We start from the raw sequence: 17,552 nt of genomic DNA, 5'->3' as shown, positions 1-17,552 counted from the left end.
TATTTTACTGAGAACTAAAAAAGTTAGACTATGAAGTAAAATGGGTCATGTCTTGAAACTTTGTCGATTTATTCATTTAATTATCGCATGAGCTTTAATTGTCGTAGACTTAGATACGAAAATTTTTTGTCCGAAATATATGATGTCTTATTTTGTCTCAAGTACTTCTATATAGATATAAAAATTTCTTCATAATATAATAGTTGGATAGAAATATGTACAATCCAGCGCACGTAGGAAAACAATTAATAGACCGGAACAATAGAATAAAGAATTTTATTACCGTGCGAAAGACATAAAAATTTTTTTGCTGTCATAAAAATGTTTTTTGTTAATAATTTTTTATTTTAAAATCACGATAAAAAATTAAAGTGGGTACTTAGGGGCGATTGCCATTTTAATAGACAATTAGATGATAGAATTTTAAACGAATCTTGTGCTTGATTAAAATAATTATTTATGTGATTAAAGTAATTAAAGCTGAGTGGGGCCAATGAGAAGTGTGATTTTTATTTTTATTTAAAATTTTTGCTTGATAAGCTCTCGTCATTGATAAGCATTCAAAGCGATTTTCCTTTGAGGATTTAACGAATTAAAGCTCTTTGGACTGGTTCTAATTAAATTTCATGTTTTATATAAAATAATAGTCGAGTAGCGATTGAAGTTTTCAGCCATTTATATACTGGGACATGCGATGCTTTTTGAGGTCAAGTTATTTTCAATAGGTATAATTTCAAAGGGTCAAGAGTAATGAGATACTTCCTGGAGATATAAATTGTATCAATTCGATGTGTGCAACTGAATTAACTTTAGTCCAATTAATGTTTGAATTTACATTTAATTAATTACTTAAATTTATAGAAAACTCCTAAATACTTTTCAATTTTTTTTTTTTTACGAGGTCCCGCAGTTTTTCTGAAAATCGTAATTTAGAATTTTACGATTTAGTTTTTTCTCATCAGCTGCAGCTTCGATCTACATAATTTTCCAAAGATCTAAATAGATCCCAATAATTGATAAAAGTAAAATAAAATATTCTGAGATTTATAATCAAAAAATTTTTTTCAGTTTCTGAAATTTTATGAAAAATCGAAATTTTGAATTTTTAAAATATGATAATTTACTTTTGATCTAGATAGATCTTCATAGATCACAAAACTCGAACAAAAAATCTATTACCTTAGATGATAAATTTTTTTTTTACCCGGTCACAAAATTTTTAACAAAATCAAAATTTTGAATTTTTACAATTTTTTTCCTCAGCTTTGATCTACATAGATCTCCACAGATCTAAATAGATCCTAAAAATTAATAAAAATTAAATATTCTGAGATTTATAATGAAATAATTTTTTTCAGTTTCCGAAATTTTATGAAAAATCGAAATTTTGAATTTTTAAAATATGATAATTTAATTTTGATCTAAATAGATCTCCATAGATCTACATGGATCTCTAAATTCGTAATAGAAAATCTATTTCCTTAGATAAGAAATTTTTTTTTACTGAATCACAAAATTGAAAAAAAAAATCGAAATTTTGAATTTTTAAAATATGATAATTTAATTTTGATCTAGATAGATTTTCATAGATCTGCATAGATCACAAAACTCGAACAAAAAATCTATTTCCTTAGATGATAAATTTTTTTTTTTTACCAGGTCACAAAATTTTTAACAAAATCAAAATTTTGAATTTTTACTTTTTTTTCTCAGCTCTGATCTACATAGATCTCTACAGATCGAAATAGATCCCAATGATTGATAAAAGTTAAATATTCTGAAATTTATACAGAAAAAATTTTTTTTCACTATCCGAAATCTTATGAAAACCAAAATTTTGAATTTTTAAAATATGGTGATTCAATTTTGATCCGTCTAGATCTCCAAAGATCTCAATAGATTCCAAAACTCAAAAAAAATCTACTTTCTTAGATAATAAATTTTTTTTCACTAGGTCACAAAATTTTTTAAAAAATCAAAATTTTGAATTTTCACAATTTTTTCCCCAGCTTTGATCTGCATAGATCTCCATAGATCTAAATAGATCCCAATAATTAAAAACAAAATTCAAATTTCCTCAGATTTAAAATATTTTCAATTTTTCCTTCAAAGCTCTGAAATTTTTAAAAAACAAAAATTTCAAACTTTTTAAATTTTTAAAATTGCCGCCTTTTATCTATGATCTAAATAGATCTCCTTAGATCTACATAAATTAAAATAATAATTTCTATCCATCTCCCAGGTAAAAATTCCCATAAAAATTTCACTATCGCTCAAAAAATTAATGCCTATACTTCACATACGTCACAAATTTTTAAAAAAATTTTCCTACCGAAATCTTACATTCCAATTTTTCCAATTCCCTCTAAATTATCAATTTATTATTTAATTATCCTACAAAAAATTTTGGCGCCAACCCAATGACATTTAATTTCTTCACGTTTATCAACTGACCCAATTACTTACCAACGCTAGAGTAATTTCTCAATTTATTCTAATTACCCACAACCCCATTGTAAAAATCCGACATTTGCATTTAATTGCCGCAAATCCATTATTAAAAAATTAACAAACACGATCTTTTACTGCAGGTAAGAAAAGTTAATTTACGCAATAATGGCAAACTTGGTAGCAACAGATGCCGTGAGGAGTAATTTTAATTCAAAAGAACGATGGAGAATTTTAAAAAACATCATAATGATTGGGATTGCATTTATGATTCATTTCACGGCATTCATGGGTGCAAGTAACCTCCAGAGTTCGATAAATGCCGACCAATCACTCGGTACATTCACACTGGCCTCTATCTATGGAAGTCTTATAGTCAGTAATATTTTCTTACCTGTGCTTATAATAAGGTACGTTTCCTTTTTTTTTTTTTTTATCTGACCTACGTCACCTAGACAAACAGACTCCAGATTAATTTTAATTTGTAGGCTTATTTATTTTTAATTTCACTGATAAATGATAAAATATTTGACGTCATTCGAGTCAAGTACTCGAGATAATGATTCCTGAGCTCATTACTATTAAGTATCGATTATATCAATTCTGATTTATGTAGATAATTTTTACGGGGTACGATGGGACATTTGGAAAATTTGAAAAAAAAAAATTTTCATTCGTTTTTTTTTAATCGGGATGAAGATTTTATTTCCTGCTCCAGAAGCAAATTTTTTTTTTTTAAGAAGTCTCGTATTAATTAAATTCAAATTTTGGCGGTAAAAAATTTGGTAAAAAAAAATTTTTTTTGTCAATTAAAAAAGTCGGGATGTGCGAATAATTTTTTCACAAATTATTTATATGTAATTAAAATTTGGTAATTGTTTAGATGTGTGGCTCCACCTATTTTTGGACATAAAAAATAAAAAAATAACGATATTAACAAATTTTTAAAAACTCGAATTTTTTAAAAGCCTAAAAAAAATTCAAATTATGATATTGAGACATTTTTTTTTTTAATTTGTTCTATTTTTTATTTTCTTTACGAAAAAAAATAATTAAAGACTCGCAAAAATTTTGCAACGAAAATTTCGATAAAAAACCAGAAAACCATAAATCTGCCGCAGAGAAGAACAATTTCAAAAAAAAAAAAATTTGTCGATACCTTCATTATTGTATTTTTTATGTTGAAAAATAGGTGGAGCCACACATCTAAACAATTACCAAAATTTGATATTTAAATGAAAATTTTTATCAAATCGCGTTACGAAGGCCATAAGGGCGTACCAAAAAAAATTTTTCGGGAAACAACGAATTTTTACTTTAAATGCATAGAAATGATGAAAAATTTTTTTTTTCAAATTTGAAATTAACTTTGATCACTTTATGTATGATTGAGAGTAATCATTTTGAATAAAAGTATTCCAAAAAATTTTGACCAAAGTTAATTTCAAATTTGAAAAAAAATTTTTTTTCGTCATTTCTACGCGTTTCGCCTGTGTAAAAAAATTCGTTCCAAAAAGATTCCAAAATAGTTCCGCATGTGGAACTTCTAAAAATGAGACAGATTAGAACTTCGAATGGAACTTTTTTGGAACGTTACTAATTTTGATGGTAAAAAAAAAGTTTTTATGAGCAAATTTAGAGTCAAAAAAGGACGTTCTTGGAATTTTTTTGGAAATTTTTATGGATGTTTTTTTTTCTTGTTCTGTAAAAAATTCAAAAGTAGTGATTTTTGAACTATTTTGACATGTTTTTGAAACTTCCTTGGTCTACAAAAGATGCAAAAGTAGTGATTTTGGAATGTTTTGGAATGCCTTTTTTAGTCCATAAAAAAGTAAAAACTGGTGATTCTGGAATTTTTTTGGAATGTCTGTATAAAATTCCAAAAAAGTTCCAAGAACGTCATTTTTTAACTCTAAATTTGATCATAAGAACTTTTTTTTTACCATCGAAATTACTAACGTTACAAAAAAGTTCCATTCGATCTTCTAATCTGTCTCATGTTTAGAAGTTCCACATGCGGAACTTTTTTGGAATCTTTTCGGAACAAATTTTTTTTACACGGGCAAGTAAAAGTACACTTCCCGGAAAAAAATTTTTTTTACGCCCTTATGCCTTTTCAAGGGTATTTTTTTCGGGATCGGCCCTTATGGCATCAGTAACGCAAAATACTTCGAATATTCGATTTATTTTTCAAATTACACTGGTCACAAAAGTTAAAGAATAAAAATTTCCTAAAAGAAACATAAGGTCAGATTATCAAAAAAAAGTAATTGAAGCCCAGACTTTTTTGAAGCCGAGCAAAAATTTGGAAATTTTTTTTTACGTCGGTTTTCTCCGCATTACTCCGGAACCGCGCATGATAAAAAAATTTGAAGTCCAGGTCTGAAAACTAGAAACTTGAGGGTACAATTTGCTTTTTTTATTTTTACTCGACCATTTTTCATCGAGTTACAGCATTTTGAAAATCACTCAAAAATTTGGAATTTTTTTTACACCCTTAATTTTGTGACCAGTATAAATTTTAATTATTCAAAAATTTCAAACTCTTAGTACGTATTAAAAAAAAAAAATCATAATTAATATATATGTCAAATATCCTGTCGTGGTGAAATTTCTGATATATTAAATATAAGTAATAAATTTGAATGACATTTATCTAGCAAACTTCAAAGAGTATGACAACAAATTGACAAAAAAAAGTATAAAGAGTAATTTAGGAAATTTCGATTAGCCGACTCCGGAAATTACCTTCCCTCCTCTTTCTTTGACAAATTTAATGGGTTTAGCTCTCGTCTATCTTATTTTATCCGTCCACTACCGAAATTAATCTCTCCGCAGCCAGTACTCGGCGGGAAATTAATGCCCCTACTAAATTTAAAAATAAAAAAACAAAATACGATACTATGCAAAAAATTAGGACAGCAAAACGAACAATAAATAAATATATGATTAAAATAACGTTATTATATATTGTGGTAACAATATTTTGTACTTTACAGTTGGTTAGGATGTAAATGGACAATTTCACTGTCATTTATTGCATATATTCCGTTTATAGCAACGCAGTTTTACCCAAAGTTCATGACAATGATTCCAGCTGGGCTGGCCGTTGGATTAGGCGGCGGGCCATTATGGTGTGCTAAGTGTACATATTTAACGGTAGTTTCAGAAGCTTATGCAACAATATCTGAGCTTGGAGCTGATGTTCTTGTTACCAGATTTTTTGGAATGTTTTTTATGTTTTATCAAATGGCGCAGGTCTGGGGTAATCTGATTTCTTCAGCTGGTTCGTAATTATTGTTATTACCTTAGTAAATAAATGTACCAGTGCTGGAACACTCAAAATTACGGGACCATTTTTGATAATTTATTTAACTTGATAAAAAGTTTTTATATAAATTGTCACTGAAATTTAGGGGAAAATAGAGCCGCTGAGAAAAATTTATCTTGATCCTAAATACGCTGGATTACATATTTTTTAAGATGAAAAACTTTACAATACCGGAAAAATTTTTTTTTATTTTGGCGGGAAATAATTTATTTTCAAACATTTTTTTTCATTTTGGCGGGAAACGATTTATTTTCAAAAATTGATTTAAATATTTTTAACTCAATTTGAAAATTACGGAAATTCGCGGGCTTATTTAAGTAAAAATATGATTTTTAAAATCATTTTAAACGAACTGTCAAAAAAAATTCTCAAATTATTGGCGAGCAGAAATTTTTAAAAAATCAATGAAGGTTCGAAATTATTCGAGACTAATTTTGAAAAAAAAAAAATTACTTAGGGTATTGGGGCCCAACCTTCTTTTGGCCCAAAAAAGAAAATTATTGACTGATAGTAAATTTTTTTGATTCAAGAAAATTTTTTTGAAAACCGAAATTTTCTGGGATAGAGTAAAAATTTCTAAAGAAAATTTCTTGAGTCAAGAAAATCTTGACCTGGTTCCTAAAGACGTTTTCCAAAATATTTTGACTCAAATTTTTTCTGTGAAAATTGAAAAATTAAAATAAACAATTTTCCAAAAGTTAAAAAAAAAAAATCTTTCATAAATGAACTCGTGTCTGCCTAAAAAACCTTTCGAATCCTTGATAAATTTTATATAAATATAAATTGAAAATTATACGCATCAAATTTATCAGGTCAAAAAAACCCTAATTTTGAATAAAAAAAATTTCATAACATTTTACAAGAAGAAAAATTTTTATGACATTTTTTTTTTTTTTTTATACCAGAGCTCGTTCTGGTAATGGCACATTTATCATATTTATTTTTAAACAAGTGGATTTATTAAGATATTACTTGCAGTATTATCTTACGGCAAAGGAGATTTGCCATTCGTAGAATTGAACAGCACAAAAGTATCTGAAATATGTGGAGCTAATTTTTGTCAAATAGTTGAAGAAAATCCCAATTTAGCTCCACCGCCAGTCGAGCGAATCCATTTAATATCCGGAATTTATCTTGGCTGTATGGTCCTGGCGTCTCTGATTGTCGCGTTTGGAGTTGATTCTTTATCAAGGTAATTCAAAACATTTACTGTTTCATACACTGGGCGCCATGCAATTTATCTTACCCGCTTTCCAATCCTCGCTACCAATTTTTCACCCCAGTTTCGTATTTTATGGATAAAAAAATCATATTCATTTAAATGGATCCCGATACTTGGACTTCAATACCATGAATATTTTAAATTAAAAAATAAATAATTAGCGTTTTCATATTATAATTAAATATTATAATATATAAATGTAATTAGTGATTAATCTTCACGAGAATAATCAATCATTATCTAACATTACTCATCACTAATTTATTTGTATCCAGCCATGCGCATATTAAATAGCCTCATAAATTATCCCCGTTATTTCCCAGACCTGCTTATCGTCTTCAAGTTTCACTGGCATTAAAAATAAAAAAAAATAACAAACATTTTTTTTAGTCAAAAATTGCACATCGGAACGGATATAAAGTAATTTAATTTATTAAATTAAAATAACAATTTATCACTTAATTTTAATGTTTTTTGATTTAGCGAATGAGTAACGTCTCAGACAGAGACTCGAAATTTATTGGCAGAAAAATATTTTAAATTAATTATGTTGTAAAATTTTATTAGTTATTAAAGAGCTGCAATAATTAATTTAGATATTAAAATACGAAAATTAATTACTCATTAGTCGGTTATTAATTTAAATATCTGTCTGAATTATTATATCTACGATTTGAGTCGCGTTTAAATTTTTAAATTAACCCGCCATTTTTCCATGGGTTCAAAAGTCGGAATTTATTTATGCGACTGCCGCGCCAGTGCTGTTGCCAGTCGGCAGGAAGCAAAAACACTCAAAAAAAAATGTCAGCTGACTTAGTCATCCACTATCGGTTTTAGGGCTTATTCATTGATTATAATTAAACAAAAAAGAATTAACTAGTGATTTTCTATAGAGTTCTGTTCTATGAAAATCCAAAGCTACTGAAAAAAAAATTAAGTCGATTAGTTGCGTTTTTCGGAAGCTATCGTGTTTACAAACATCCGGCCAATCTGACCGACATCATAAATATTTTTTTTCAAAGTTATTTTTTTGCCATTAATATTTAAATAAACCGACTAGGAATTGCATCAGACTCATTTATTAATAAACCTTCTTTGCGATGCCATAAATTATTTCCTACTATAGTTTATCATAAAAGTCGCAGAAATAATTAAACGTGAGTAAAGCAGTCAGAACTTTCAATGTGTAAATAAAACTCTCAACGTTCTCGTGCTCGAGTTGTGCAATTACTCAAAACATATCCGTTACATTAGAACGTTAATTATTCAGTAATTACACTAATTACCAATTTTTAAAAATGATCACTTCCAATTATAAAAAAAATTATGAAAATATTTTGCCACAGCATCACTGACAAAATTTTTGAAAATTTTTAGCTCAATGAGGAAAACGCCATGAAAATAAAATAACTTATTAACCCGTGTAATTACCTGCTCTTACTTTAATCAACAAGAATGTATTTGATTACTCTATAAAATTACCTACGACTCGGGTCGGCAATTGTACACCCGGATCATAATGTCCTATTTTTCCCTCTAGGTGTGTAATATACTATTTAAAAAAATTTTTTTTTTTCGCTGATAATATTCAAAGAAATTGACTAGGAATTGCATCAGACTCATTTATTAACAAACTTCCATTGCAATTTTATCCTTATCTCCGACTTAAGTCTATCGTAAAAAAGCAGCAGCAATCCAACGCAAGTGAATCGTTCGGAAATTAAATTGCGTTATCACTAAAGTACTAAGCGCGACGCTTAAGATGTGCAAGTAGATACCGCAAGCCGTCTAATTGACTAAAGAACTAGAAACTCGACACTAAAATAACATGAAAATTTTCATCACGAAATTACGCTATTACCGTTACATTATTCCAGGTACGATAAGGGTAGAACTGGATCAGCAACCGGACAATCGGGACTCAAATTGCTCGCCGTAACATTGAAACTGTTGAAAGAAAAACGTCAGTTACTTATATTGCCGATAACTATTTTTATCGGAGCAGAACAAGCGTTTTTATTCGCTGATTACAATGCAGTAAGTGAAATAAATTTTATTTAGGATGTCTTTTGACAGGGTTTCAAAATATTGTGATTTATTGTTTAGTCATTCGTTTCGTGCGCATATGGAATAAGCAACATCGGTTTTGTCATGATTTGTTATGGTGTCGCAAATGCAGTCGCTGCCTTAGCAACTGGATCAATTGTCAAACTGACAGGACGGATTCCAGTTGTTGTCTTTGCGTTTCTACTTCACTTGCTCCTAATAATAGCACTTTTGTTTTGGAAACCTACTCCAGAACAGGGCATCATATTTTACCTCATGTCGGGACTGTGGGGGATCTGCGATGCAATTTGGCTGGTCCAAGTTAATGGTACGCATTTTTAAATATTTGTTATTTGGTTGCTATTATTGCTCAGGTCGGTGATTGGCTGATTATTGGTGGGGTAGATTCAGTCGAAATTTAAGGTGATAAGAATTAAATCCCTTTTTATCGGCTACTGGAATTGCGGAGGAGTTCATACTCATCATCTGTAAGTTTTTTCCCTGATAGCCCGACTTTTGGGTCAGAAAATTGATGTCAATTGATGTCAATTGTGATCAAATTGCTGATAATTTTTTGTTAATTGTCTGGAGAAATTGAAGTCAACTTTTGTTGTTAATTTTCTTAGAAAGTTAGGCGTCCAGTCATCAGCTTATGGAAATGACATCTTTTGACATCAATTTGATGACAAGCAGCAGTAGGTCGTCGGTAACTTTCCGTCAGTTTGGCTATCAGGGTAGATGGCAGGTGCGACGGTTGTCACGAATTCTGAATGAAACTCTTACCATCTGACAAAAATGACTGACGTTTCGAAATTTAGCAAAAGATGGCGGTTTTGTTTAATTGAGAAAAATCAAATTATTTTTCTTGAAATTAGCAGCAGATATGGGGTCGTATCTAAATTTTGTCAGCATTTATAATTTTTTTCGAAATTTGGTCACTAAATTTATTAAATTTTCGATAAAAAATTTCTCGCAATGTCAAATTGGCATCCAGTTTTTTGATCGGAAGCTTCATGTGACCCAACCAATAAGAAAATTAATCAAAATTTTGATAAAAAAAAATGTCAGAGCTTCTAATTTCCCCTAATGACCTATGGACCCGAAATTTTTTTCTGTCGTTGATGAATCTGGGGGTGAATTGATTTTGTCTTTAATATTGTTTCAGCTTTAAGTGGAATCCTGTTTCCTGGAATGGAAGAAGCGGCGTACTCTAACTTCCGACTCTGGGAAGCCACTGGTTCAGTTATTGCGTACTCTTATAGCTCTTATTTATGCACCAGCACTAAATTGTATTTACTCATCGGTATTTTAATAATCGGGGTCGTAGGTTACGGTATTATTGAGTTTACAGGAACTATTTCTAAAGTTATTTTAGTCGACCCGAAAACTGACTTCCAACTAGTGAACAGTCGCGAGCCCGCTAATCGAAATTAATTCAAAATTTAACTTAAAAAATTTTTAATGATGTGTTAATTTTTTTCATTATCTTTAATTACAACTTGATTTTTTTTTGTATGTACGTAATTTATTTTCATTTTCCGATGGTACAAATAACTGGGGTAAAAAGGGTCACCCGAAAAAAATTTTGAAAAAAGTAAATTAAAGTTTTTTTTGTTTAATTCAAAATTACTATGAAATTTTGAACAGTAAGAAGTACCTAGATATACAAATACATGAAGTGATCGGGTACTAAGTCTCTTACCTTACTATCAATGAATAAAATATATCTGCAAATAATTCATTCAAATCCAATATATAGAACTTACCTCGTTAATAAAAATTTCATTATGAATTGACAATAATTTTGAATAATTCAATGAAATGATTCTATAAATATCAATAAATACATCTAATAATTTTCTCAATCGGAAAATAAATTAATTATTCAACATTCGATATAATGATAATAATAATTTTAGTCTCAATAATAAAACAAAGTTAAAACTTCTTAATTATTAAAATAATTTAAAATCCATTCCGTTTAAAATTATAATTTTTCAGTTAAACATTTATCAGATCTGATCAATCTTGCAGATGAATCTTCCTTGCAGTATATATATAAATATCGCGCTATCGAAAATGTGTTGCTCTCAATAATGAACGAGGAGTATTTTTAAATATTTTGTAATAATTTTTGGTCAATGTTTCAGGAACAGTTTTCATTCAATTCAAAAAAATAATTTTTTCTACAGAAATTGAAATCCTGCGTACCATTGGCCTGGATTCGAATTTCGATATATATCGACCTAGAAAAAGTCTATCTTTCAATCAGGAAAAATTTTTCATTTTTTAGTTTTCTCTTTTAGTTTAATTTTCATTATTTTGAATTTTTTTAAATTTCCCGCCTTTTTTTCAAAATGTCGCTTTTCATTTTTTAATCTTACTGACCCACCAGCGCTGCTTCCAGTAGTTGGTAAAGAAGAAAAAAAATACTAACAATAAAAATCAAAAATGGCGGCTGAATTTTTCATGAATTACAGGAGATAAATTTTTAATTTTTACTTAATTACAATTAAACAAGAAAGATTTAGATAATAATTTTTCATAGGGTCCTTGCGACAAGTGATACAGAGCCACAAAAAAAAATCAGGCCATTCTATTATATTTTTTAGAAGTTATCGTGGTTCCGAATTCGCGCGTAACAACCGACTGCGCTGGTTTTTCGAATTAAAATAGATTATTTTCGACCAATCGAATCATTAATCGATTAATTACCGGATCGATATCATTACTTAGTAAATTATCTTTGTACTAGTATACAACTAAAGCCATTTGACTGCAATTCAAAAGTGTAGAGACGATTTATCGTCAGTGAATCAGTCGAAAAAATTAAGCCGATCGTAAGCGCACGCGCTTTCGTACTTCAGGCGTGCAATTGATAAAAAAATTATATCAAATAGGGTAGGGGATCACTTATGACGACTTATATTAATATAAATAACTTAAATTATTTTTTTTTATATTATTTATAATCGTAATTAATATTAATATATACTTATATAAGTAATAAAAAAAAATGAATGAGGTATATAGTAAAGAGAGGATTTGTTAATGTTTTTTTTTTTTTTTTCATTGTTAAATTGATTTTATAATATTGTGTAACAGTCTATTTAAATATATATTTATGTACAATGTGTATGTAAGTGATTTATTTATTAATGAATTATTGACGATTGTTTTTATTTATTTCGCTGAAAACTGTTACGAAACATTAGCCCATGTTTATTTATTTATTTAATATTATTATTGTTAATTAATTAATTAATTAATTTAATTTTTCTTGGTTTAAATGTCTCCTAGAAATATGACACTGACACTCATAAATACGTGTTTGAATTTTTAATACTCATATCAATACTCTTATAATGAGCTACAAGTTATTCATGTTTTTTTTTTTGGTTTTTTTTTTTTTTTTTTTTTTTTTTTTTTACGAAGAAAATACACATGATCTACATACATTTTGGATTTAGTCGCATAACAAAATTTAATAACCAGAACATCTCTGTACAAACGTTTTTTTTTTTCTCTATCAAAAAGATAAAATAACTCTGGTATTTAAAGATCGAAATTTTGAATTTTGAATTTATTATTATTTATTATTTATCATTATTATTACTATTGTTATTATTTATATTTATTATACAACTGGTTGTCAGTTTAAAATTTTGAATTTATATTATATTTTTAACTCGTCAATTTATTTTATCAACCATGTAAATTTTCTTTGCATGTCTAGCTATTTGATAGCTGTAATATACTTTTATTTATAGTATGTATAATATATTAAAGGTACTTTAATATTACAATACCTATTTTTTATTTTTATTTTTATATTTATATACAAAGGATTCCACTCCTTTCAGTGTTTCATTTTTTATCATCGCCATTTATTATTAGTTATCATCCACAAAATTTTCAGATATGATCATATATTGATAGATGTTATTATATATAACCATATATGCTCATACATATTCATATATGACTATTCACTCGAAAATAAGACCATATATGACTTTATATGAACATATATGATCATAAATTAACATATATGACTATGCATGATCATATAAAACCATTAATGACTTTATATGATCACATATGACTACAGCTACTCATACAATACCATATATGACTTCACTTGCTGATACAAGGCCATATATGACTTTATGGGATCATATATGACTTTACTTGGTCATAAAAAAACCATATATGACTTAATATAATAATATATGACTACGATTGCCTATACAAGGCCACATATGATTTCATATGATCACATATGACTACGATTGCTCATATGTAGCTATATATGACTTCATATAATCATATATGACTATGCTTGCTTATACGTGGCCATATATGACTCTGTATGATCATATATGATCTTATTTGCTCATAAAAAACCACATATGACTTTATATGATCACATATGACTACGATTGCTCACAAGTGGCCATATGTGACTATATGATCATATATGACCTCACCTGCTGATACAAGACCACATATGACTTTATATGATCATATATGACTTCACTTAGTCGTAAAAGGTCATATATGAATTTATATGATCATATATGACCACAATTGCTCCTACGTGGCCAGATATGACTATATGATCATATATGACCTCACCTGCTGATACAAGACCACATATGACTTTATATGATCATATATGACTTCACATACTCGTAAAAAGTCATATATGAATTTATATGATCATATATGACCACAATTGCTCCTACGTGGCCAGATATGACTCTATATGATTATATATGACTACATTTGCTGATACAAAGTCGCATATGCTTTTATATGATCATATATGACTTCACTTACTCGTACAAAGTTAGATATTACTTTATATGATCACATATGACTACGATTGCTTATACAAAACCATATATGACTCTATATGAACAATATGGTCATACTTAAACATATATAGTCATATATCATGTCATATACATGTAAATAGTGTCATATATGATTTTGCATGCTCATATATGACTATATGATCATATATGACTATGAATGTTTATATATGATCATATTAAGTCATATATTTTCGTATATGGGCGTGTATAGTCATTTAGAGTCTTGTATGGTGCTGAGTTTGATCTTATACTTCATATATGATATCAGATATAAATATATATGATCATATCTGAATTTTTTTGTCAGATGGGTAAAATATCTACAGTAAAAATGAAAAAAAATCATAAATGCAAATGGGATTGTTTCGTTTAAAATTAAAAAATATGTATAGTAATAAAATTTCAGTAGAATATTATTTATTTTATTATTATTATTATTATTATTATTTTTATTATTATTCAGTAACAATAAAATGATTAAGGAGGTAAAGAAATGTTAAATCGTATGGCAGATTGTTGTTTTGGACTAGCTTCGTAAATTTATTTAAATTTAATTTATTTATTTGTTCACATATCATCGTCCTTGTTAGTTTTATTTAATTTTTATTTTTTATTTTTCATGTTGAATTGAGATTTAGTAGATGATTAATAGTGCGTGAAAAGGAAATTTTAATATAGTATTATAATATACTTTCACAGAAGTTATTGCGCTTTTATACCTTACTATTTATAGTTTTTAATCAATACTTAAATATTTTTTATTTATTATTTATTATTAATATACTTTATTTTCATATTATTAACTCTTATGTTGGCGTAATAATTCTAGAGAGTCTTTGAGCCTGGACGTCGTCAAATTGATACCCAAATCGACGCATTGCGTTTTATCTTTTCTTCATCTTACAGCACTGAGCACTCGCCCAAAAATCATCTAAATTAATTTTTCACAATAAAATCTAATACCCTGGATTTTTTTTTTAATTTTAAAAAAATTATAAAAAACTTATATATCAATTTCTTTGCTCACGTGCTTTTTAAACTAAAGTTCATTTTCAAATATACAAATAAATAAAAATAATTTTGACACAATTCCCCAAGAAAAAATACTACGATATTTTCATACATAAATTTATGTATTATTAATCAATTTTGGTCATATATGAACAGATGTGATCATATATTACCATATTTTACTTCAAGCTTCATTTTTAATTACAGAATAATCATATATAAACATATATGATCATATGTGAATATTTATCACCATATGTCAATGTATGTGATCATATATAACTATATATGACTATATGTAAATGTTTGTGATCATATATGATCATTTGTGAACATATATGATCATATATGAATATTTATAACCATACATGAATATATATGGTCATATATGAATATTTATGACCATATGTGAATGTAGGTGATCATATATGAACATATATGACTATATGTAAATGTATGTGATCATATATGATCATTTGGGAACATGTAAGATCATATATGACTATTATGGTCATATATGACTATTATGGTCATATATGAATATTTATGACCATATGTGAATGCATGTGATCATATATGATCAAATATGAATATTTATAATCATATGTAAATTTATGTGATCATATATGAATATGTAAGATCATATGTGGATATATATGAACATTGATGACCATATGTGAACGTATGTAATCATATATGAATACATATGACCATTTATGATCATATGTGATCATATATGAATATTTATGATCATATGTGAATGATCATATGTAGATATTTATGATCATATATAATCTATGTGATCATATATGAGTATGTATGATCATAGATAAATATCTACATTCGTATATGATCATATAGGAATATGTAAGATTACATGTGAATATATATGACCATTTATGATCATATATAGAAATTTATAATCATATGTGATACCACATACCACATGTGATCATATATGAATGTCTACGATCGTATGTGATCATATATAGATATTTATGGTCATGTGTGATCATATATGAGTATTTATGATCATATGTGAACATATATGATTATATCCGATGTAATTAAACGTCTTATCTGATCATGTCTACAATATATGATCATATATGAAGAAATTTGCAATGATACAGTCTCATATATAATTATATTTGATCAAATAGGAAAATTTTGAGTATCTGATAATATATGAGATTTCATATAAAATCATATATGATCATATCTTAGTATTTTTTCCAGGCCGTCATTTGGTATCACCTTAGAAGCAACAAGTTGATAATAAATACTTGTCATCTTTATCTTCATCATCATTATTATTAATAATATTATTATTATTTTAATAGTAATTATCATAATATAATTATAATTAAAAGATATTTCTAAATCTACTCATACGAATCAGAAGTCGTAAGTCATAAACTATTTACACATAATACACGCGTATACGTTTTATAATCACAATTGCCGTCAAAAGTAAATACAGTTATACTTTTTTTGTGATGGTTATTAATCATTATCATTATTATTATTATTATAATTATTAAAATTAATATTATTATTATATTTGTTCAGCATAGGCAAATACTTAGACGCAAAGAAGTCATAGTTTGTAATCGTAAGATTGCTGACATGCCACAGCCTCGGCGGGATGATTCCATCTTAATTAATTAATTATTTAATTAATTTTTTGTTATTATTTTTAATTCAATTAAATGTCCATTGTCATCCGCGCAGTTTATCCATGTCGTTATCACGTATCGTTACAACATTCACCATTTTTATTTTTTATTAATTGTCTTTATTAATTATTATTATTATTATTAATATTAATTCCAGTCTTTGAATATTTATTTAGACATCATCCGCACGGTATTTTTCAATGCCTGCCGTTTGTTGCAGAACCAAATTCTTATCACTTCTCTTTCGTACCCCAATTGTTGTGCCAGTGTTGTTATTTCATTACCTAAAATTCAAATTTAATTATTATTATTTAATTACATTAATAAATTAATTAAACGTCAAAAAAATAAAAATTAGTCAATTATTTTCAAATAAACTTTCAAATAAAAAGCGGAGTTATGGATTTTAGAAAAAAATGTTTGAAACAAAAGTTGTAGGGAATTTAATTTTCTACAAAAAAGGTTAAGTTACCTATCACCGTATCTTCGATAGTACAAAAGTTACAGATAAAATAAAGGCGGGAAGAATAAATTTCAAAATCATCAAATTTTATTTTTACTTTACATGGGAATTAAATCTAAAAAAACGCGATGTAAGGAAAAATGTAATAAGACCTTTTTTGTAGGGAATTTAATTTTCTACAAAAAAGGTTTATATACTTGTCACCGTATCTCTGATAGTACAAAAGTTACAGATGAAATAAACACGGGAAGATTAAATTTCAAAATCATCGAAATTTAATTTTTTTACTTTACATGGAAATTAAATCTAAAAAAACGCGATGTATAGAAAAATGTAAAGAGACCTTTTTTGTAGAAAATTTAATTACCTACAAAATTGTTACTATACATTTTTGTCGTATCACTACTAGTTTAGCTTAAATTTCCAATTTTTTATGACGATTTTTAAATACAAGTGTGAAAGCTCGTAGAAT

General features: G+C 27.4%; 2 protein-coding genes across 10 annotated transcripts in view; one reads left to right on the top strand and one right to left on the bottom strand.

Annotated features, from left to right (window-relative positions):
• Positions 1-12,486, top strand: part of LOC130675215 (UNC93-like protein) — a 206,175-nt gene extending 193,689 nt beyond the window's left edge. For 4 of the 5 annotated variants that reach the window (XM_057480771.1, XM_057480769.1, XM_057480773.1 and 1 more), the window contains 6 exons: positions 2,592-2,858; positions 5,448-5,734; positions 6,758-6,971; positions 8,879-9,038; positions 9,108-9,375; positions 10,213-12,486. In XM_057480771.1, coding sequence (XP_057336754.1) covers positions 2,617-2,858; positions 5,448-5,734; positions 6,758-6,971; positions 8,879-9,038; positions 9,108-9,375; positions 10,213-10,481 — 1,440 coding nt within the window. In that variant the 5' untranslated portion in view covers positions 2,592-2,616 and the 3' untranslated portion in view covers positions 10,482-12,486. Of the gene's footprint in view, positions 1-2,591; positions 2,859-5,447; positions 5,735-6,757; positions 6,972-8,878; positions 9,039-9,107; positions 9,376-10,212 lie in introns of those variants that run through there. The other variant, XM_057480774.1, reaches the window with a different exon arrangement.
• A 4,256-nt stretch (positions 12,487-16,742) lies between these two features.
• The window catches only part of LOC130675213 (POU domain, class 6, transcription factor 2), a 139,357-nt gene continuing 138,547 nt past the window's right edge, over positions 16,743-17,552 (bottom strand). For all 5 annotated transcript variants that reach the window (XM_057480764.1, XM_057480765.1, XM_057480766.1 and 2 more), the window contains one exon: positions 16,743-16,901. In XM_057480764.1, the coding sequence (XP_057336747.1) occupies positions 16,786-16,901 (116 nt within the window). In that variant the 3' untranslated portion in view covers positions 16,743-16,785. The remainder of the gene's footprint in view (positions 16,902-17,552) is intronic.

Source organism: Microplitis mediator, chromosome 9, assembly GCF_029852145.1.
Source record: "Microplitis mediator isolate UGA2020A chromosome 9, iyMicMedi2.1, whole genome shotgun sequence".
NCBI lineage: Eukaryota > Metazoa > Arthropoda > Insecta > Hymenoptera > Braconidae > Microplitis > Microplitis mediator.
This window is presented reverse-complemented; position numbering and strand designations above follow the sequence as displayed.